Here is a 23,265-nt window from a genome sequence, read left to right on the forward strand (position 1 = left end):
AAAAGAACCTTTTGGGCCTTCAGAGGAAATGGACAAGAAACTTACCATTTTAATAAAATGTTAAATATAAGTGCTTTAAATAAGGTGCAGACAACACTGTGGATATTTAAAGAAGGTGAACGGACCAAGTCATCAAAAATTGCTCACTTTATGGAGGTTCAGGGCTCACCTTGTGGAGTAGAAGACCTTTGAAGGTGTCAGAAATTTTAGCTGGAAGAGAAGTTTGGGAGGAGCATGGTGGGGATGTTCCAGGAAGAAACTACAGCATAATAGGCAAAGTCATGCAGATAGGAATGTCATTAAGGGAACTGTATTTTCTAGTTGGACTGGAATGTAGGGTATATATGGGAAGTGATGAGAGCATAGGAAGTGATGAGACTGAAAGTTGGGAATATAAACTAGAATGAAATTGTAGAATTCTTTGAATCTCTTGCAAAGGAAGTTTTTGATCTTAAATATGAGAAAGTGGGGAGGGGACGTCATAACAGAAACACTACGTATCGATTCATTGATAGGTTAGGTAGAATGAAGTTTGTGAAACTTCCTGGGTAAGATTATACTATAAGCTTGGTTAAAGGTGGTTATTTTTGCCAGTAGTAAGTAAAAGTATCTAAAATACAAGGGAAACTTACAAAATACAGTATATCCAGAAGGCTTTAGCTATATTCACTGAAGTATTGCTGGTATATTGTTAAGTTCTGTCAACTTACGAACCTGAAATAGAAGGTGAATGAATGTTAAATTTCCTGATCTCTACCTAAGAATGATAATTATTAAAAGAAATGGACAGAGATAGCTGAATGATCTTGACAGACAGAAGCTTCAAAGTGTGTAAGAGCCCCAAAAGGGCGTTGAATTGTTTCTTTTTTTCTTTTTTAGTTTTAGTTTTAAAGCAGAAATGTGGATGTTCTTTCCGCTGTGTCTCTGTCCTCAGATTACCTCACATTTCCCTCTTCTCTTATTATTTTGATGCTATTTGATATTAAGGCTAGAAATTTTCCCTGAGGTCACCTACTTTGCTTATTTGTCATTTGTCTTCCTACAACAGGAGTTCCACCATCTTCCTCTGAAGACCTAGCCATCTTGCTCCATGAAGGTCAGGACAATCTGACATGCACTTGTTTCTTGCCTCTTTACCTGAAGAGTAGTCCTCTTCCATTGTGTACATTTTTTTCTTAATAGGGGAGGGGAGGGGAGAGCCATTACCCCCCCTCCCCTTCCCTCCCTAAACCTTGGGGAAGTAACCCCCATTGCTTTCCCAAGATGGCAGACCCCATCATGGATCTGTTTGATGACCCAAATTTATTTGGCCTGGACTCTCTTACTGATGACAGCTTCAATCAGGTTACACAAGACCCTATTGAGGAAGCCCTTGGACTGCCAAGCTCTCTGGACTCCTTGGATCAGATGAACCAGGATGGTGGAGGTGGTGATGTGGGGAATTCATCAGCAAGTGACTTGGTCCCCCCACCAGAGGAAACAGCCCCCACAGAACTTCCCAAAGAATCGACAGCTCCAGCTCCAGAATCTTTAACCTTGCATGATTATACCACTCAGCCCGTCAGCCAAGAGCAGCCAGCCCCACCTGTCTTACAGACACCGACGCCAACGTCAGGACTTTTGCAGGTCTCCAAGAGCCAGGAGATCCTGAGCCAAGGGAATCCTTTCATGGGTGTCTCTGCCACAGCTGTTCCCTCCAGTAGTGCTGGAGGGCAGCCACCTCAGTCAGCCCCTAAGATTGTTATCCTTAAGGCCCCACCCAGCTCCTCAGTCACTGGTGCCCATGTGGCACAAATTCAGGCCCAAGGTATCACCAGCACAGCTCAGCCCCTCGTGGCTGGCACAGCCAATGGTGGAAAAGTCACTTTTACCAAAGTGCTAACCGGCACTCCCCTTCGACCTGGTGTTTCCATTGTCTCTGGTAATACAGTGTTGGCCGCCAAGGTCCCTGGGAACCAGGCTACTGTTCAGCGCATTGTCCAGCCCAGCCGACCAGTAAAGCAGCTGGTCCTACAGCCAGTTAAGGGTTCAGCTCCTGCTGGAAACCCTGGGGCCACAGGGCCCCCACTGAAGCCTGCAGTTACACTGACCTCTACACCTACCCAGGTGACTTGAGTGAAAGGGGGAGGTGAATTTTGGTTTAGTAGAGGGCCCAGCAACTGTGTGAGAGCAAGCACAGGAGAGCTGTCTCTAGGAAATCCTGTTTAAATTCCATCTTTACTTTTTATCAGTTAGTATTGACAGCATTGTATTTATCACTTACTGGGTGGAAGCAGTTAGTGTTAATGTATTTTTTTGAGCTCTTACTACATATTCACACTGTGCCTAGCTGGTGCTGAACAAGATAGACACAGTCCCTGTCCTTACAGAGCTCACAGTCTGCCAGGAAAACAGACCTTAAACAAGAACTCATAATAATGTATGATATAAAGTTATATGAGTAATATAGGATGCAATGGGAACAAGAATCATTTTTGGAAAACTACATTTATTTTTTGCAAGACTTACGGAAGCTATGTGTATCTCTCCCCTGTTCTTATTACTAAGATTGTCCTCCTCTGACTTTGCCCAGTGAAAAGGCTAGTTTCTAGTATAAGAAAATAGAGGCTCTAGTCTCTGAATCAAGGGCCAGAAGAGTTTGGGGGGAGGGGAAGACAATATTAAGATAAGTAGCATTGGTGGAGAGAAGCTATAAGGAGGTGGATTTCAGTTCAGTATAGACTTTTGTTCTAATAGATTTCCAGAAAATGGAATGACTGCCATAGAAATAGAGCGAGCCTCCCAACAGTTTTTCAAGAACAGGCTTGATACCCGCTGGGCAGAGGTTACATAGAAAAGATCTTATCAGGAAAGACAGGAGGATGAACAGAAGGAATTATACTGTGCTTTCTGACCCTCAGCTGTTGTAACTCTAGGATGAGGAAAACTGGCGTAAACGTTAAGGGGTCTGCCATTCTTTAATGTTCTACCTCTCTTGCAATTTCCTTTCTTCACTCTAGGGTGAATCGAAACGCATCACGCTGGTCCTCCAGCAGCCACAGTCTGGAGGTCCCCAAGGACACCGGCACGTCGTGCTGGGGAGTCTGCCAGGCAAGATAGTGTTACAGGGCAACCAGCTGGCAGCCCTGACGCAAGCCAAGAATGCCCAGGGGCAGCCGGCCAAAGTAGTGACTATCCAGCTGCAGGTGCAGCCGCCACAGCAGAAGATCCAGATTGTACCGCAGCCTCCGTCGTCGCAGCCACAGCCCCAGCAGCCATCCTCAGCCCAGCCAGTGGCTCTTTCCTCTGTGCAGCAGGCTCAGATAATGGGACCAGGGCAGGGCCCGGGACAGAGACTTTCAGTACCGCTCAAGGTGGTGCTGCAGCCCCAGGTGAGACTTCCATAGTGAAGAAGGGAAGCACATCCCTTAGTCCCGGGCTGTTCCCCTCGGCAGTCACTCACTGTTGAACGTGGGGCCAGTCTAGGTTCATACCTCTGAAGTGACATGCAGACTTTTAGTTCCTTCACCCATGGAAACCTTGTTGTAATTACATCATGAAAAGATTTGAGGGTTATTATTGGGTTTGGGATCAGAGATGATTTGTCTGGTATTTGTCTTTGAACCGTTTCATTTACAATCTTTTCTTAATGTTCTTGTGAAATGAAAATGACTGGAAATATCCTCTCATTTGAAACATAAAGAAATAGCCTTAAAGAGGCCAAGTGATTGTCCTTCCTCTCACCCCCAGGGAGATGAAGGTAGGCCAAGAGCAGAATTTGAATTTTTTTACCTTTAGCCTAGAGACCAGTGTTGGTTGTATTGTTTGAAAATTTTCTGGAATTATGGAGATGAGTATTGACATTAGGAGCATGGCTTAAGTATACTGAAGGTTAATTTGGCACAGTTCTTGCCTTTTCTCATCTGCATCCCACCAAAAAACACTTTTTTTTTTTTTTTTTGGGAATGTGTCTCTAGGTTCAGTAAGACTTGGTGTGAGTCTGGTTCTTGAGGAATTAGAGAACTGACGTTTCTAGCCTACCTGCTTCAGAGTTGTTTTATTCAGGTTTTTCAGCTACAAGCATGTTGAAATTTTAGTGTCTTTATTTCTGTAGGCCGGCTCTTCCCAAGGGGCCTCTTCTGGGCTCTCCGTAGTTAAAGTTCTAAGTGCCAGTGAAGTGGCAGCTCTGTCCTCACCAGCAAGCTCTGCTCCTCATACGGGGGGCAAGACGGGAATCGAGGAAAACCGTAGGCTGGAGCACCAGAAGAAGCAAGAGAAAGCAAATCGGATTGTAGCGGAGGCCATTGCTAGGGCCCGTGCCCGGGGCGAACAGAACATACCTCGAGTCCTGAATGAGGATGAGTTGCCTAGCGTTCGGCCTGAGGAGGAAGGTGAAAAGAAACGCAGGAAGAAGAGCAGTGGGGAGAGGCTCAAGGAAGAAAAGCCAAAGAAGAGCAAAACATCTGGTACCTCCAAAACCAAGGGCAAGAGTAAGCTAAAGTAAGTACCACCCTTTGCTCTTTTGACGGGACATTTGAGGATAGTGCATACATTTTAAAATTCGTGTTGTATTCAGCAGCTACAAAGCTCAAGGTGATCTCTCTATCATTAGAAGATAATAAGGCCTTTCTTTTCTCTGTCCCAAGTGAACACCAAGGCACGGGAAAGATAGCCAGTCTTGTGTTAGGGGTTACATTTAAAAGCTGTGCCTGTGTTTTTCTATATTCTTCCCGATTTTGTATCACCATTGTGTGGAAGACTTCTCACTAGCCTCCTACCACCCACACCAGTAAAAGAGAGCTGCTGTAGACATAGCTGCCCTGTTCTTACATTTCATCTGTGAACTGGGGAGATTTCAGCAGCCACTGTCAGCCTTAAGCAGTCTTGACCGAACCATGGCTTGCCACATAATTCTTGTCACAATTGGCAAGAATTCCTTCCGTGTCTTGTAGCTTCACTCCTTTCTCTCTAGCTTCCACTCCCTGAGATTCTTCAGGCTTTGTGGTGTAATTATAATAATGCTTCATATCTGTACAGGATTTTTCAGCTTTAAAAAGCAAGTTTCATATCTGGTATCTTACTTGATCCTCAACAGCTGTCAGGCCAGATGTTATCATCAGTGTTTGCTACTTACGAAACTAATGCCCAACTAGTGACAGAACTGGAACTAAAACAAGGCCTTGTAATTCTTAGTCAAGAATTCATTCTGCTGTGTTATTCTACCTTTCTTCAGGTATTTGTGAATACAGTGGTAACAGAGATTTGTCAGATCTGGTGTAAAGGTCAGCTGGTATTTTAGAAACCCTAATGTCTTCTTTTTTCAAACACGCTGCTCAATAGCTGTGTGTCCCACAGACTGAAGATCTAGACACTTATGCCTGGAGACTTTGTACGTGATGGTTTAGATTAATTATATTTTCTTACTCCTAAATTTTCCTTGCCTTCACTGTAACTGAATTTGGTTTTTCCTTTTTAGCACCATCACTCCTGTGGTGGGTAAGAAGAGAAAGCGTAATACCTCATCTGATAATTCAGATGTGGAAGTCATGCCTGCACAATCACCCCGGGAAGATGAAGAAAGCAGCATTCAGGTAAAAGGAGCCCTGAAGAACTTACTGAGAAAAATCATGTTTTACTTCTGACAGACAGACCAAGAATAGATACTGAGAGACGATAAGCCTATGCACATTTCACCAGTTTTTCTAAACCAGAGGTAGTCCTAAAAAGTAGAAGAGGCAAGATCTGGTCATGGTCATGTCTTTTAAATTTGAATTTTTTTTAGGCAAAAAGCATATTACTATAAAAAAGCAATATTCATTTTCTCAAATTCCAGTGTTTCAAAGACTAAGCAAATATGAAATTATGCTGCAAGATTGTTGTTTTGGGTATGGCAATACTTTGGTTTCTCTTAGAACTGTCCAGCTATCCCCCTTTTGCCTTACTTCTTTCAAAACTTCAGGGTTTTCAATTCTTGCCAAAACTTCAGGGTTTTGGTGCTGAGAACTGGGGTGTTTAAGGTACAATGTTTTTGCTACCTTTTGAAGATGAGAAACATTGGGAAGAGAATAAAACAAGGTGGACCAGAAGAACTTTAGTCCTCTATCTCTGTTGCCTTATGGTACCATCTTTGGCTCTAGTTTCCAACCATGGAAAGAATGTGTTGTTAATGATTCAGGAGACCCGTGGTACTTCTAAGTAGCTCTAAAGGGCCTGGCCAGGTTACTTAGCTATGTGTAAATTCTTTATTTGAAAAATGGAGGTTTGGACTAAACAAACCTCAGGTGCCTCACTAGCTATCAGTACTTTATAAATGTCTCCCCTCTAACTTTTTTTCTTTTGATTTGAATTTTATTTTATTTATTTATTTTTTTATATCCCCTCTTCCTTAATATGCATTCAATACCTTGATAAACTGAGACTTCGGTTCTTCTGGGGTATGTTTACATGTGAGAATAGCCAAGACATTTTTGAAAAGGAGAATGAGGCAAAAGCTAGATTTAACAGACATTAGAGTACATTATGAAATAATAACTACTAAGAGTTTAAAATTAGAGAAGAAATAAGAGATTAGTGAAAGATAATAGAGTCTAGAAGAGGATTCAAATAGTTGTTATGAGAAGTTAGTATATGAGTTAAAAGGCCATTTATCAGTGGAGGGAATTCCCTGGTTGTCCAGTGGTTAGGACTCTGCACTGTCACTTCCGAGGGCCCAGGTTCAATCCCTGGTCTGGGAACTAAGATCTGCAAGCCGTGTGGTGCAGCCAAAAAAAATAAATAAATAAAAAATAAAAAAATAAAATCAATGGAAAGAAAGATTATTTAATAAATTAAGTTAGGACAACTAGCTACACATTTAGGAAAAAATAAATAAAATTGGATTTCTTGCATTACTCTTTAACAAAAACAATTTCTAGTTTAATCAAGGGTCTAAATGCAAAAATTGAAATCATGAACCTTTATAAAACATGGATAAGTTTTTTTTTAAATAATTGTAAAATCAGGTAGATCTTTCTAAGGAGAGTATTAAAATTCAGAAGTCATAAAGGGAAAGATTGATACATTTAACTGTATAAAAATTATGCATGGGACTTCCCTGGTGGTGCAGTGGTTGAGAATCCGCCTGCCAATGCAGGGGACATGGGTTCGATCCTTGGTCTGGGAAGATCCCACGTGCGGTGGAGCAGCTAAGCCTGTGTGCCACAACTGCTGAGCTTGCGCTCTAGAGCCCGCGAGCCACAACTACTGAGCCTGAGTGCCACAACTACTGAAGCCCGCGTGCCTAGAGCCTGTGCTTTGCAACAAGAGAAGCCACCACAATGAGAAGCCCAAAGAGTAGTCCCTGCTCGCCGCAACTAGAGAAAGCCCGTGCGCAGCAACGAAGACCCAATGCAGCCAAAAATTAATAAATATATTTTTTAAAAAAATTACGCATGTGCAACAACAACAAAATTCTCTAAACAGCATAGTGGTTAAGACCACAGACTGGAGCAAGATTTCTTGGGTTCTCATCTTAACGCTACTGTTCACTAACATTGTCACTTCAGGCAAGTTTACTTAACCTCTTGGTGTCTCAATTTCCTCATCTCTAAAATGCAGATAGTAACATCTACCAAGTAGGGTTGTTAGGAGGCTTAAATGTAAATGTTTATAAAGCACATAGAACAGTGTTTAGGTAAGAGAGCTTAGTAAGAGTTATATATGTGTTTGTTAAATAAACAAAGGGTTAAATAAACAAAACAAACTGAAGGCAAATCTTTGTGATACAAGAAATACAAAGATTTAAAAAATTTCAGAAGTGGTGTATTAATATGCTAGGGTTGCCAATACAAAATACCACAGATTGGGTAGCTTAAACAACAGAAATTTATTTTCTCACAGTTCTAAAGGCTAGAAGTCCAAGATCAAGAGGTCAGCAGGTCTGGTTACCTCTGAGACCTCTCTCCTTGGCTTGCAGAGGGCTACCTTCTCACTGTGTCCGCACATGGTCTTTCCTCAGTGCGTATATCCCTGGTGTCTTTGCGTGTGTCCAAATTCCCTCCTCTTTTAAGGACACAAATCCAGTTGAATCAGTGCCCACCCTAACTTAATCACCTCTTTAAAGGCCCTGTCTTCAAATACAGTCACATTCTGAGGTACCAGGGGTTAGGATTTCAACATAAGAATTTGAGGGGATACAATTAAGCCCACAACATTGGTTAATACCAGTGTTGGCAATGGAGACCTCACAGTCCCCTAGGTCTTTTCTCCAGAGGTAACCTCTGTTACTATTTTTGTGTATCTTTCCAGAAATATTCTTTACTTCCATGAGCACTCTAATTCCACTACCACTTACTGTATGTATTCCATACCTACTCTTCTGTACTGTTGCTTTTTTTCTCCAACAATATATCTTGAAGGTAGTTCTTTATCAAAAAGATAGATCTAGCCATTCTTCCTCACACTCTGTTTTCTATTATGAAAAATTTGAAATATACACCAAAGTAGAGAGATTATTTTTTTATTTTTTGCAGTACACGGGCCCCTCACTGTTGTGGCCTCTCCCGTTGCAGAGCACAGGCTCCGGACGCGCAGGCCCAGTGGCCATGGCTCACGGGCCCAGCCGCTCCGCGGCATGTGGGATCCTCCCAGACCGGGGCACAAACCCGCGTCCCCTGCATCGGCAGGCAGACTCTCAACCACTGCGCCACCAGGGAAGCCCCGAGAGATTATTTAATGACATCCCGTGTTCCATCATCCCAGAAAGTTCCATTGTACCCTCTTTTCAGTCAGTTCACCATCCTCTCCCCCACACCTCCACATAGGCAACCATTGTGCCCCTTTTTATTACCATAGATTAAACTTAGCCTGTTCTTGAACTTCATGTAAATGGAATCACGTAGTATGTACTCTTGGGTCTCACTTTTTTCAGCATAATGTTGTTCAGATTTATTCATGTTGTTGATGTATCTGAAGTTCATTCTTTTTTTTTTCTTGAGAAACAGTTTTATTTATGAATATAGCACAGTGTTTATTCATTCTATTAGACATTTGGTTTGTTCCCAATTTGGAGCTGTTATGAGTAAGCCTGCAATGAACCGTCTCAGTACACATACTTTGTGGACATAGGTTTTCACTTCTCATAGCTAAATTCCCAGGAGTTGATAGACTGTGGGGTAGTTAAACATTTAACCATTTAACTTTATAAGAATCTGCCAGCTTCCGAAGTGATTGTGTCATTTTACACTTCCACCAGCAGTGAGAGTTCCACTGTCACTTCATATATTTTGACTATAGTGTAATTTGTTTAACCAATCCCCTGTTGATAGGCATTTAGGTTTTCTCTGGTCTTCTACTACCACAAGTAATGCTACAGAGATTTGTATATATGTGCAAATTTATCTGTAGGATAATATCTTTGAAGTGGAATTGTTGGATCAAAGGGTATTGTCAAATTTTCTTCTATAGAAATTTTCTTCATGCCAGTGTGTACTCTCACCAACAATGTGTGCGTTCCTGTTTCAAATATTTGATCCAACTTTCTGATTTTTGCCACTCGGTTAGGTGCAAGAGAAAAAAAAAGGGGGATCTCAGTTTAGTTTTCAGTTGTAACAATTTTATTCTGAGTGTGAGCATCATTTTACACTAAAAGCCATTCTGTTTTTTTCTATGAACTATTTATGTTATTTGCCCATATTTCTATTGTGTTGATCTTTTTCTTAGTGATTCAAAAGACCTCTTTATGCTTGGGAAATGTATCAAACGGCATTTTTTCTCTAGTTTATTACTTGTCTCAACTTTGTTTATGATGGATTATATTGATATTACTCAGATATCTTAAACTTTTTACAAGGTCAAATTGATCAATTTATTAGAAACATCTTCTCTACTCCAGGATTATAAAAAAAAATTCTTCCACGTCTTCTTTTAGAAATTTTATGTCTTTTTTTTTAACTTTTAAATCTTGCAGTCTTTTTGTAGATTTGTTTCTTACATCCACTAGACGGCTAGTCATCTGTTTTCAATCCCATTTTATAGAATAATCCACTTTTTCCTCACTGATTAGAAGTTCTGTTTTTATCATGTTCTAAATCCACATAAGTATTTTAGTCTATATCTGAACATTATTTCCTTGACTTGTTTATCTCTTCTTGGAGAGGTACCAAGTTGTGTTAATTAGTATAGCTTTATATTGTCCTTAATATCTGGTAAGGCCAAGTATACTTTTTCATATTTTTCCTGGTTATTCTTAGATATTTAGTTCTCCATTTGAATTTTAGAATCAGCTTATCTAATTAAAAAATTCTGTTAATTTTGTTTTTCAAATTTATGTGATTAGGGAGGGTGTATATATTTCACTATTTATTCAACTCTCTTTTAATGTCCTATAGCGCTTTAAAGTTTTCTTCACATAGATTTTATATATTTCTTACTAAATTTAATGCTTAAGATAATTAATATTTTCTCAGAAAAAGAATATTTTCTTTTATTGTATTTTCTGCCTTAGTCTCTATAAGAATGCTATTGATTTTTAAAAATTAATTTTATGCCAAGCAAGTTTACTCATTTTCAGTAGTTCTGCTTCTAATGACTCATTTGATTTTGGGTTTTCCAGGGGTTATAATCATGATTGAAAAATAATAATTTTGTCTCTCCATCCTTCCTAATTTTTTTATCATGAGCTGCAAGTATTACTTAGATTATTTAATTAAAAAATCTTTTACTCAACCATTTGAAAGAATAAGGCAGATTTGAAATATATTGATATGGAAAACATCTCCAAGAAAAATGCTAACAGAAAAGTAAGCAGCAGAACAATACATACAGTATGATCCTATTTATTAAAACAAACAAAAAAACTTTAGAATAAAACAAAGGAACAATTAGAAACAAAATGTTCTTGCACCTTTGCACTCCAGGGTTGCTCCTCCTGTGAAGTTCATTGCACTCTGCAGGTTGAGAGTCCTGTTTCAGTTTTTTAAGAGCCCCTTGCCAATAGGTTACTTTCAGGTGGAATCTGATACTTTGATAAAACAATTCAGCAAGTTAATATATATTCAGTACGTAGAATAAGTTACATGATTTGACATCACATAATTTGATAAATAAGCTATTTATCATCTTTTGGTTTAATTTTTCATAGAGATTTTGGAGTCAAATCTAAGTATATGACTATAGGCGAATAGTTTTAAAGGTTTTCTCCTTGAGAGACCCAAGCAGTTATTTTAACCATTTTTGCCTCTATAGAAGAGACGCTCAAACCGCCAAGTTAAACGGAAAAAATATACAGAGGATCTGGATATAAAGATCACAGATGATGAAGAAGAAGAAGAAGTAGATGTAACTGGTCCAATCAAAACTGAGCCTATCCTGCCTGAGCCAGTGCAGGAACCAGATGGCGAGACTTTGCCTTCCATGCAGTTCTTTGTGGTAAGCTGAGAACTTAAGCAATTTGAGACCTTTGTCTTGCTGCTCACAATCTCTGTTGACTGACTGCATCTTTTGCTACAGGAGAATCCCAGTGAAGAAGATGCAGCCATTGTAGACAAAGTGCTTTCTATGCGTATTGTGAAGAAGGAGGTGAGGCCTCTATTTTTAATGTCAGCCCATAATGCTGCAGTTACAGGCTGTATGTAATGAGCACCTTTGGATGTCAGGCTATATTGCTACAGTGTAGTTACAAGAGATGGTGGAGAAAAGTTAGGTGGAAAGTAGGAACTGTCTTATTGCCACTTCTTTCGCTTATTTGTTTAAACTGGAAAAGGGCTTATTTTCTCCAGCTGTCAAACCTCCAGCATTGAAATACCAGATTAAGTTCTTTAATCCCTTAGTCAGTAATATATTCTGGGAGCATTGGTATGAAGCTCTACCGTGTGTGTTAAAATGAAAAGTTCTCTTTGACAAATAAGTTTAGTAACTGTAATTTCTTTCTTCTCAGCTTCCTTCTGGACAATATACTGAAGCAGAAGAATTCTTTGTCAAGTACAAGAACTAGTATGTGATCTGTGCAAAAAAGCTTTTCACCCCAAATTCCTCAGGGTTCTAAAAAGTTCTCCTGTATAGTCTATCCTGGGTGGGAATGTGTCCCTTTTTTTATAGTCTCCTCGCCTGTTTTTGGTGAGGAAAATGTCTATTCAGAGAGAAGCTCAGGAATTGACTCTTTATATTTACCTGCAGAAAGGTGGGGTGAGGATGGTTCCTGATAAAATCCCTTGTAAAATCCTCTTTACGTTAGTCTAAGATTAAGACCTTGCTACTCAGAGTGTGATCCGTGGACCAGCAGAATTAGCATCAGTTGGGTGCCTGTTAGAAATGTGAACTTTCAAGCCTACCCTAGACCAGGTGGTTTGTGTGCAAAATCAAGTTTAAGAAGCACTGACCTAAGAGACTGTCTCCCCATTGAAGCACATAGTCTTATGTCTGCTTCTGGCTAATCCCCACATCTCAGACACTAGCTGACCAATTCCCCTTTCTCACACTGTGACTGGCTATTTCCATCCCCTTTAGCTCCTATCTACATTGTGAGTGGGCTACCATCTCTCAACTAGAGAAGGATAAGAGGATCCATCAAAAACTAAAGCGCTTCAAAACCAAAATGGCTCAGATGAGACACTTCTTCCATGAGGTAATTAGGAATAGGTATTGCCTATCATTTATTTCATAGAAGCATAAATTACTGGGGTTATCAACCTTGACTGATTCTTCAAAAGACTCATAGTTGCTTTGTATATATGGGTATAAAGTGTTCATTTTGATCGTTGGACTTTTCTTACTTAATTGCCCCAGGCTTTGTTTTACCAGGTCTAAATATGGTATTTTTATAAGTTATAGGGTACTTGGAAATTGAGTTTTTTGATATTCATGAAGTATTTTCAGAACAGATGGTAAACTGACCTCTGGTCCACTTGCGGCATTCTTCTCCCTCTAATGTCAGTCTTCAGCAATTGATGGTATCTGTAGACAGAAGCAACCATATCATTAAGAGAGAACATTTATTTTCTCAAATTTCTAATCCAGTATAACTAGAAATAGTGATAAAGGAGCTTTAATACACCATACCCAGTGTTACTACTAGTTAAGTACTGGAACATCTGTAAGGGTCTCTTGAGCTGTATTTTAACTCTCGATTTTGCTTTGAAAGCTTTGTATGCATATACCTTTCCCAAAATGGGATTTTTCATTACTGAGTGCCTTGAGAAGAAGAATTCTTTCTCAAAGCTTCTTAAGACCTAAAGAGGAGGACTTCCCTGGTGGCACAGTGGTTAAGAATCCACCTGCCAGTGCAGGGGACACGGGTTTGAACCCTGGTCCGGGAAGATCCCACATGCTGTGGAGCGACTAAGCCCGTGCGCCACAACTACTGAGCTTGCACTCTAGAGCCCATGTGCCACAACTGCTGAGCCTGCGTGCCACAACTACTGAGCCCACACACCACAACTACTGAAACCCGCACACCTAGAGCCCGTGCTCTGCAACAAGAGAAGCCACTGCAGTGAGAAGCCCGTGCACCGCAACGAAGAGTAGCCCCCGCTGGCTACAACTAGAGAAAGCTCACGTGCAGCAACAAAGACCCAATGCAGCCAAAAAATAAATAAATTTATTTAAAAAAAAAAAACCTAAAGAGGAGCTAGTAAGAAAGAGTGAAAGAAGGAATAATGTATAGCTTCAGCAAAAAAACCCAGCTGTGGCCAAATACATCTGAAAAAACTATATCACCAGGTTTACCAATAAATGAGTTATTTTCCACATCACTTGGAGAGGGCAAGTCGGGCCATGTAGGTTTTATAATATCTTTTTATATGAAAATAATGATAATTGTGTCGTGGGGGTTTCTTTGTTTTTTGGTCTATGTTCTTTTAAAGCCTAATTTGAGAAATGTATGATGAAACTAATCCCATTCCAGTTGGTATTAGATATATAATTTGTGACCCTTGAGCCAAGCTCTGCTAACTGGCTTGTATGCCAGTTTTGCCTTTATAGGTAGGCCATTTAACCAAATCAATTATTCATTTATTCATTGTTTATTATGTGCTAGTCACTATGGTAAGCAAATCACACATGATCTGTGTTCTCATGTAGCTCACTGTCTAATGGGGAGAGAGAGAGATTTAAAAATAATTCAAATTGTGGTAAGTGCCAGGAAAGAAAGAGCACAGGAAGACCTAATAAAAAAATGCCTACTTTGGATAATCAGTGAAGACTTCACTGAGAATTGAATTATGAATGAGTTAGCAAGACCATGAACACATGTAAATAGTATCCCTGGCATGGGAAATAGCAATATATGAAAGCCCTGAGACAGGATGAGGAACTGAAAGGACAGTGGGATTGATGTACGATAGACAGTGAGTGGCCCGAAATGAGATCAGAAATTTAGGCAAGCAGGTGCTTATAGACCTTTTAGTTTTGTTTTTATTCTAAGTGCAAAGAGGGAAAACACTGGACTATTTAAAACAGGTGAAAGCACATCCAATTTCCTTTTTTTTTTTTTTTGCGGTACGCGGGCCTCTCACTGTTGTGGCCTCTCCCATTGCAGAGCACAGGCTCCGGACGCGCAGGCTCAGCGGCCATGGCTCACGGGCCTAGCCGCCCCGCGGCTAGGGGGATCTTCCCAGACTGGGGCACGAACCCGTGTCCCCTGCATCGGCAGGCAGACTCTCAACCACTGCGCCACCAGGGAAGCCCCAATTTTCATTTTTAAAAGATCATCTAGGGTTTCCCTGATGGCGCAGTGGTTAAGAATCTCCCCACCAACACAGGGGACACGGGTTCGAGCCCTGGTCCGGGAAGATCCCACATGCTGCAGAGCAACAGAGCCCGTGCACCACAACTACTGAGCCGGCGCTCTAGAGCCTGCGCTCTGCAACAAGAGAAGCCACCGCAATGAGAAGCCCGCGCACCACAACGAAGAGTAGCCCCCACTTGCCACAACTAGAGAAAGACTGTGCACAGCAACGAAGACCCAACACAGCCATAAATAAATAAATAAATAAATAAATAAATAAATAAAATTTATTAAAAAAAAGATCATCTAGACTTTGGATTGGAGAAGAGTAAGCGTGAAAGTAGGATGAGCAGTAAGGAGGCTGTTGAAGTTTTCTAGATGAGAAAGTAAGGCTTATAGCAGAGTGCTTTCAGTGGTTAGAGAGAATGGATAGATTTGAGTTTACTTTAAAGTAGAATTGACAGGTTTTGGTGCGACCGGCTTATATAGATAGGTTTCTGGTCTGAGCAAATGGCTTGAGGTAGAGTCATTTATTAAAGAATGGAAGATTTTAGAAGCAACTGATTTGGGGAAAATCAAGATTTTAGTTTAGACCATGTTAAGCTTAAAATTCTGTAACACATTTCTATCAAGGAGATAGATATACAAATCTGGGTTTTTTAGGCTGCAGTTTAACTTTGGAATGTATCAGCATATACATAATTATTAAAGCCTTAATAATGAATAGAGTCACCCTGGGGAAAGTTCTATACTTTCTAATAGTTCTGTACTTTTAAAAATTTCTTTCTATAAGGCAATGGATGTAAGCCCAGGGCCAATCCTTAAGCAATTCTCACAAATTTAGAGGACCAGGTGAAGAAGGGACTGTTTGCCAGAGTGGTAGGAGAAAGATTAGGAAAAAGATATGTCACAAAAATCAGGGGGAAAGTGTCTTAAGAAAGAAAGAGTTTTTTCCTTAAGGTTTCTTGGAGATCTTTCTTTGAAGCCTTGGGTTATTTATCTTGGGATACCACCCAAAGTTGGATACCAGTGACTTAGGAAAAAAAGAGCCAGTGAAGGTGACTGAGAATTGGCCAAAACAAAAAGTGAAACCAAAATAAAGGCTACCGAAGAGAATATGGTGTCTCAGAAAAGCCTAGGGAAGAGAGTGCTTTGGGGAGAGAATAATGAATTGTTTAATACTTTGTATAGGTAAATTAAGGTGAGTACAGAAACGTTTCCATTATGTTTGGCAATTTGGAGATCATTAATAACCTCGACAAGAGTAGTTTCATTGTGTGATGGAAGTAGAAAGAAGAGTGGAATGGGTGGACAAATAAGTGAAGGAGGTGATGAAATGGAGGTACTGTGTGTTTAAAACTCTTGGAAAAGTTTGGGTATGAAGCAGAACAAAAGAATAGTTGGAGGGGGATGTAGAGTCAGGGAGGTCTTTTTAAGACGTGAAGTTGCCTGGTTGGAGAACTAAGATCCCACATACCGCAACTAAGCCCATGCTCTCTAGAGCCCACGCACCGCAACTAGAGAGACTGCGTGCCGCAACTAGAGAGCCCACATGCCGCGACTAGAGAGCCTGTGTGCCGCAACTAGAGAAGACTGTGTGCCACAATGAAGAGCCCACGCACTGCAATGAAGACCCAGCGCGGCCAAAATAAATAAATTAATTAATTAAAGAAAAGATGAGAAATAGTCAAGCATGGTTGTATGTTACGGGCATGCTCCAGTAGAGAGAGATTCCTAAGAAGGCAAGAAGGAATGGAATCCAAAGCATATATGGAGAGAATGGCCTCTGTTAGGGAGCAGTGACACTTTATCTGGTAACAGGCAAGAGGATAGATGCAAATACAGGTAAGTGTGTAGGATGTGGTATTATGAAAATGGGGAACTCCCTTCTTTTCTCTTAATAAATTTTGAAGTAGGGTTATCAGCTAAAGGTTGCATGGAGGAGTGTGTTTCCTGGACAGTGATCTTTTGGTCTTATTGTTTGATTTCATAATTCCTCTAGGATGAAGAGCCCTTCAACCCAGACTATGTAGAGGTGGATAGGATATTGGATGAGTCTCACAGCATTGACAAGGACAATGGGGAGGTGAGTTGGGGCGTGGAGGAACATGAAAGGCCTCTTAAAGATTTCTGCCTGTCTGCTTGCCCATCCTTTATTTTTCAGATATGGCTGAAAAATTTCTTGGACTGAAAAGGTACTTTTGAATTTTTCTGAGAGATACTTAGAATGATACTGGGAAGGTAAAGGAGAACAGAGAGAGGCTAAAACAAAAGATTCTCAAATATCTGGGAGCTGTTTTACAGACACTCATTAACCTTGGCCTCATTTTCTCACAGATTTTATATGGGAGACCCTTGACCTTCAGTTGGGGGTGAGAGGTGGGGATGGAGAAAGGGATACTTTACGAATCTCCAAATTTGTGAATATAAAAATACTTGCATAGACTCATAGCTTTCTTCATGTTGTTGAGAATTATTTCCTGTACTTAGCATCAGTTAAATGCATTTTCATTTGTCACTAAAACAGATACACTGCATTTGTGTCAGTACCTTTAAACAAATGTGAGGTCCTATTCCCACAGGTTCAGATTCAGTACATCTAGGGTGGGATCCAGAGATCTGTATTTTTAAGTTGGTTCTCCAAGGGCTTCTCATGCATAGTTTGATTTGGGAACCACAGCACTAAAGCTATCTTAGATTGGGTAGCTGATTTTAGATATGTTAAAACACTAGGTGATATGTTTTCATTACTCACTTTTTTTCATTTTCCAAATAAGAGTTGTATAGATCTAAGCCACCAGTGAATTCAGCATTGCTCTCATTTAAATTTAAATTTAAATTTACTTAGGCCATGACCCGCCTTTTTGTTAGAACTCTTCTCACTTCAAGTCATAGTTGTTGGTTTAACTTTGCAGGGCCACATTTCATCCAGTTGTCCTCACTTCAGTCACTGCTTACAGAGTGGGTAGCAGAGCCTTGTTAAGACATCAGTGCTGGATGGTGGGCTGGACTCACTCACAAGCTAAATGACTTGCTCCCATATATCATCTGTACAGGGCCTAAGAGGCAAAGTCTTCCCTCTGTAAAATTCCCAGTTTATTTTACAAGCCTTCAGCGTTTCTCAGATAGAACCTTAGATATCCAAGGCCCGTTACAATTGAGTGTCTTTAAATCCTAAGAAGAATGCCTCAGAAAACATATCTTCTGCTTTTGGGGTTAGGGGTGGGAATTACTGCTTATTGTTCATTTGTGGGAGGTGAGAGTGGAATGGACCAGTTATTAGTCAGGACAGGTTAGCTACTGTTAAATTATTCTCATCGCTTTCAGGATCTCAGCCTTCCCAGCCTTGAAAATCTTATGCTCTCTATCACTATACTTACACCTTCATCTTCCAAAAGTAATTGGACTTTGATTAGGCTCCTCTGGAATGTATTGGGACCAGTATGACAGATGAAAGTGTTTTAGTACCCTGGTACTGTAATTTATGTTCCCAGTATTGGATAAAAACGTTATGTTTGCCCATTTCCCCCTCCTCTCCAAAATGAGTTTGTCATCCTTATTACGTTACCCAATAGTGGAAATAAATATTAAAGTCCTTGGAAGAGTAAGGGTGCCGGAAATATGTGACGTGGACAAAGTCTTTATGTAGAAAGTGACCTGAGTCACTACAGTAAAGAAAAAGGTCAAAGAGAAATTACATTAATTCTAGGTATTCCTTGATCTATATCTCTATTGAGACACATATCTTCATACTTCTTGCTGGCTGTTTTAAGGGGTATTCTATGAGTTGATAATTAGAGATTTCCTGGTGATTACACTAGGCCCAGTCTAATTCTTCTCGATTCATATAAACCAAATATGGAAATGCAGTCCGGTCCGTGATCAGTCATCTTGAGTAGTGAGAATAGGAGCCATATTACCACTGGTCACTGCCCCGTCCCGTGCACTAGAATGCCTACATAGAGCATAGCACCATAGTTGGAGCTTCAGCATTTCCCCTTCCTCTTCACTCTTAGCCCTCTTCGGGGATACCTCTTGCAGTTATCTCCTAGCTTCCTGGGGCTCGCAAGAAAATCTCTTTACCACCATATGGCTGCTCTTTGAAACAGCATCTGCGCTGAGAGCTCCAGGAGCTCAGAAGCCCAGTGATTTCAGTCCTGCTCTGCTCCTATGGATTTAACCTGTTCTTTGCTTCTACAGTAGCCTGGCTTCTACTGTATCAAATTTGGTGCCAGGAGGATAGTATGAAACAGGGCTACCATATCTTTTAATTCAATAATTAACAATAATTAATTCAGTTCAACAATTCAATTTCAATCTAATTGAACACAATAAAGGATTTTTTTTGTTTGTATAATCTGCTTGGTTGATGAGCCTAATGTTTCAGTGCTTAGTGTTCTAGATAGTGCTGGGTAGAAATTTCACTTTCAGATTCTGATAAATTGTCTGGAAACAGGATCAGAGCCATAAATAGGACAGTGCATCAGCAGGTGAGCCTCTGTCTGGTGTTTTCAGCCTGACTTTTTTGGCACCTTTTTAGATATTGACACTTTGTGATCTGATTCTTTAGTCAAATTCTTATCTTTTAATCACGGCAGAGAACACAGAATCGTTCGTTTCATTAAGGCTTTGGCTTTTTTCTCTCTTAGCCTGTAATTTACTACTTGGTAAAATGGTGCTCTCTGCCCTATGAGGATAGTACATGGGAGCTAAAAGAGGATGTTGATGAGGGCAAGATTCGAGAATTTAAACGGATCCAGTCAAGGCACCCAGAACTCAAAAGGGTGGTAAGTATATCTGCATTTAGATTGTAAAGTCCATATAGGCAATGATTTAATTTTCTTTGTTTTAGCTTTTTATTATGGAAATTTTCAAACATATATAAAAGTTGAAGAAGTAGTATAATGTACCCGTCACCCAACTTTAACAATGAACACATAGCCAATCTTGTTTCACATATTTCTCTACCTACTCATTTCCCCATTTCCCAGATTATTTTAAAATAAATCTCAGATTCCTTCATTTTATGTGTAACATTTCAGTGTTTATGTCTAAAAGATAAATAGTACCATTGTTACACTTGAAAAAATTTAACCATCCCTAAATATCATCAAGTAAGCAATCACTGTATTTCCCTGATTATCTTCTAACTTTTGTTAAATTGTTTGAATTAAATTCTAAGTAAGGTCTATATATTGCTATTAGTTAATATATATCTCATATATATCTTTCTTAATTATAGTTTCCCCTTGATCTCCTCTCCCTCCTTTGCAATTTTCTCTTGAAGAAACCAGGTGATTGTTCTCTGGGGTTTTCCATAGTCAGTTTGCCAGTTACATTCCCCTTGGTACCTTTTCTGTCCCTTATATTTCACATAAATAGTTAGATGTAGAGCAGTAATGTCTGTTAGAACTTTTTATAGCCGTTCTGTCCAATACAGTAGCCACCAGCCACATTTCAAATGCTTAGTAGTCACATGTGGCTAAAGGCAGATATAAAACATTTTCTATCATTGTAGACAGTTCCATTAGATAACACTGTTCTAGAGGCTGCATCAGGTTGGGGAGGGAGACCACTAAATCCACTTTATAGATGGTTCTGATAGGTTGTCTTTTGTGATATCAGCCATTTTTGTTCATTGTTGAGATCCATTCTTTCAAGAGTTTTAAATGGTGATTCTGTCATTTCTTCATTTATTAGACAGAATCTTCTGTAAAAAGAAATACGTTTCACCTACTGTTTGGTTACCCTAAGGTACAGATGGTATAGGAATGGAGGATAAATGCTTTATTTATTTACCTTATCCTTTATTTCCCAGTTTCAAAATAATGAAGTACTTCCTTAGCACCCTCCAAAAGTGATCAGTGGGCTTTTTCTCTTTCCTTCTTCCTCTTTTTTTTTTTAAAAGTGTCATTATGGACTCATGAGTTTGAATATATTTAACATGGTAATGTTTTTGAATTGACTTCAACTATTAGAACTACCTAGTAAGTTTACCTAATTTCGTTAGTGTCTCCATGCCATTTATTCAAATTTTCTATTTTTTTAGAATCGTCCACAAGCAAGTGCCTGGAAGAAGTTGGAGTTGTCACATGAGTATAAAAACAGAAACCAATTAAGGGAATATCAGTTGGAAGGGGTCAATTGGCTGCTCTTTAATTGGTATAACAGGTAAAGAAAAGAGTAGGACCATAACATATAGGATTAGTCTGAGATTATTTTTATTTATTTTCTGTTGAAACAGTTTCTTTTTAAGTACTTTTTAAAAAGATGGTCTCTTTTGACTTGCTTTTCTTTTTCTGTGATGAATCTGCAGGCAGAACTGCATCCTGGCTGATGAGATGGGATTGGGCAAAACCATTCAGTCCATTGCCTTCTTACAGGAGGTATATAATGTGGGCATCCATGGCCCCTTCCTGGTCATTGCCCCACTGTCCACAATTACTAACTGGGAGAGAGAATTCAACACGTGGACAGAGATGAACACTATTGTGTACCATGGCAGTCTGGCCAGCCGGCAGATGATTCAGCAGTATGAAATGTACTGCAAAGATTCACGGGTGAGTTGTATGTAATACAAATATTATGGTTTAGAGAGTAGGCCAAGGTACCTGGTATTTTAGAGGCTTTTATATGAATCAAAGACTTTTATTGAGACTCTCTGTGATTTAAGGCAAAATTTTTGTTTAGGTTGTGCAGGGCATTTTTTTTTTACTTCGCTCTTTTTATCCAATGGACATTTTAATCCAGTGGAAATTCTGACTTTATTTATGAATACATATATTTAAAATAGAGTTTTATCAGCATTGATGTTTTCATCAAGAAAGAATTTTCCAGAATGAAATTCATTTAGCTACTTTATTAATTCCTTGATCCATATGGTGGTGAACGTAAGCCATGTCCTTTCTTTTTTTTTTTTTTTTTTTTTTTTGCAGTACGCGGGCCTCTCCTGCTGCGGAGCACAGGCTCCGGACGTGCAGGCTCAGCGGCCATGGCTCACGGGCCCAGCCGCTCCGCGGCATGTGGGATCTTCCCAGACCGGGGCACGAACCCGTGTCCCCTGCATCGGCAGGCGGACTCTCAACCACTGTGCCACCAGGGAAGCCCCATCTTTTCTTAACATTGAATTTTATGAGACTTTTTTTCCTACCATTAGTTTCCTGTGGTTTTTATTTCTACCAAACCAAATTTATTCAAGTCGTATTTTGTTGCTCTTAATTTTGCTAAGATAATTGGATTCTTCTGTCCACTTTTTAAATAGTAACCAATATTATCACATACTACATTAGCTATTTCACTTTTAGTTTTATCTTGTATGTTTCAGCAGCACTCAACATTTGTGGATTTTAGTGTTTACCAACAGAAGGTGTAGGGCTGAAATACATGAGGTAGGCATGCAGCAGAGTCAAAAATGTCCAGCTTCATTCAGTGAAGTCTCATTTTCCCAAGAAGCTGAGTGTGCTGAGGAAGCAGCGTATCTTAGATTCAGTGATTTGGCACTGTTTATCAGGAAGATGAACAGTGGCAGAGGTGGGTGGTGGTGCAGTTGGTATTTCCTATTAAGCCTGCCTGAATATGAAAAACGGATGTGTGATTCAGAAGAGCATCTCCTTTAGGTACATTTTAGGCCTTTTCTGACTTTATTGCCTTCATGCTTAGGGGCGCCTCATCCCGGGTGCATACAAGTTTGATGCCCTGATCACCACTTTTGAGATGATTTTGTCAGACTGTCCCGAGCTTCGTGAGATTGAATGGCGTTGTGTCATCATTGATGAAGCCCATCGACTAAAGAACCGTAATTGCAAGCTGCTTGATAGTCTCAAGCACATGGACCTGGTGAGTTCCTCTCACTGACTTGTGGGCAGAAACACCTGGAATTAAAGAAATCCTAATTCCCTGTGGAATTAATATAACCTTAATTTAGCAGAGAAGAAAAGAATCAGAGTCTTGGTATTGGGTGGTGGGTATGGCCTGTGGGAATGGTAACCTGAAAGTCATAAAATTCATATAAATTTTAGAGTTGGTAGTTGATTGTAGGTTAACGGTTCTCAACTGGGTGGAGAGGTTGGGTATTACATTAGTTACCTATTGCTGCATAACGAAATATCCAAAAACTTAGTGGCTTAAAACAACTATGTTTTTCATGATTCTCTAGCTCAGCAACTTAGTCTGGGCTTGGTGAGCCCATTCTTTTGGTGGTCTTGCCTGGAGTCAGTAATGCAGCTGTAGCTGACAATTGGTGCTGGTTGTTGCCTGGGTCATCTTCCACATGGCCCGTCACCCGCTGTGGGCCAGACTTTGCTTCTGTACATGATAGAGTCAGGGCAGTGTTCCAAGAGGGTAAAGGTGGAAGCTGCAAGGCCTTTGAGGCATAGGCTCTGAAACTCACATGATATCACTTCTGCTACATTCTCTTTGTCAGAGCAAGTTACAAGGCAAGCCCATGTTCAAGGGGTGAACCTTGATAGGAGGAACTACCGAAAATTATTGGCCATATTTAATCCAGCACAGGTACATTCTTCAGAGGGGGCCATGTTAGGATGCCTGTGGGGAGTTGAGTGCGGAGAGGCATATTTAATTGGAAA

General features: G+C 40.1%; 1 protein-coding gene across 10 annotated transcripts in view; it reads left to right on the top strand.

Moving 5' to 3' along the window:
• The window catches only part of CHD8 (chromodomain helicase DNA binding protein 8), a 56,719-nt gene that overhangs the window by 16,857 nt on the left and 16,597 nt on the right, over positions 1-23,265 (top strand). For 5 of the 10 annotated variants that reach the window (XM_079911899.1, XM_079911904.1, XM_079911906.1 and 2 more), the window contains exons 2-14: positions 1,049-2,106; positions 3,000-3,371; positions 4,094-4,479; positions 5,456-5,570; positions 11,203-11,385; positions 11,467-11,535; positions 11,894-11,949; positions 12,463-12,580; positions 16,683-16,766; positions 19,330-19,467; positions 20,730-20,851; positions 20,997-21,240; positions 22,340-22,516. In XM_079911899.1, the coding sequence (XP_079768025.1) occupies positions 1,264-2,106; positions 3,000-3,371; positions 4,094-4,479; positions 5,456-5,570; positions 11,203-11,385; positions 11,467-11,535; positions 11,894-11,949; positions 12,463-12,580; positions 16,683-16,766; positions 19,330-19,467; positions 20,730-20,851; positions 20,997-21,240; positions 22,340-22,516 (2,907 nt within the window). In that variant the 5' untranslated portion in view covers positions 1,049-1,263. The remainder of the gene's footprint in view (positions 1-1,048; positions 2,107-2,999; positions 3,372-4,093; positions 4,480-5,455; positions 5,571-11,202; positions 11,386-11,466; positions 11,536-11,893; positions 11,950-12,462; positions 12,581-16,682; positions 16,767-19,329; positions 19,468-20,729; positions 20,852-20,996; positions 21,241-22,339; positions 22,517-23,265) is intronic. The other 5 variants (XM_079911908.1, XM_079911900.1, XM_079911905.1 and 2 more) reach the window with 4 other exon arrangements.

Source organism: Stenella coeruleoalba, assembly GCF_951394435.1.
Source record: "Stenella coeruleoalba genome assembly, chromosome: 2".
NCBI lineage: Eukaryota > Metazoa > Chordata > Mammalia > Artiodactyla > Delphinidae > Stenella > Stenella coeruleoalba.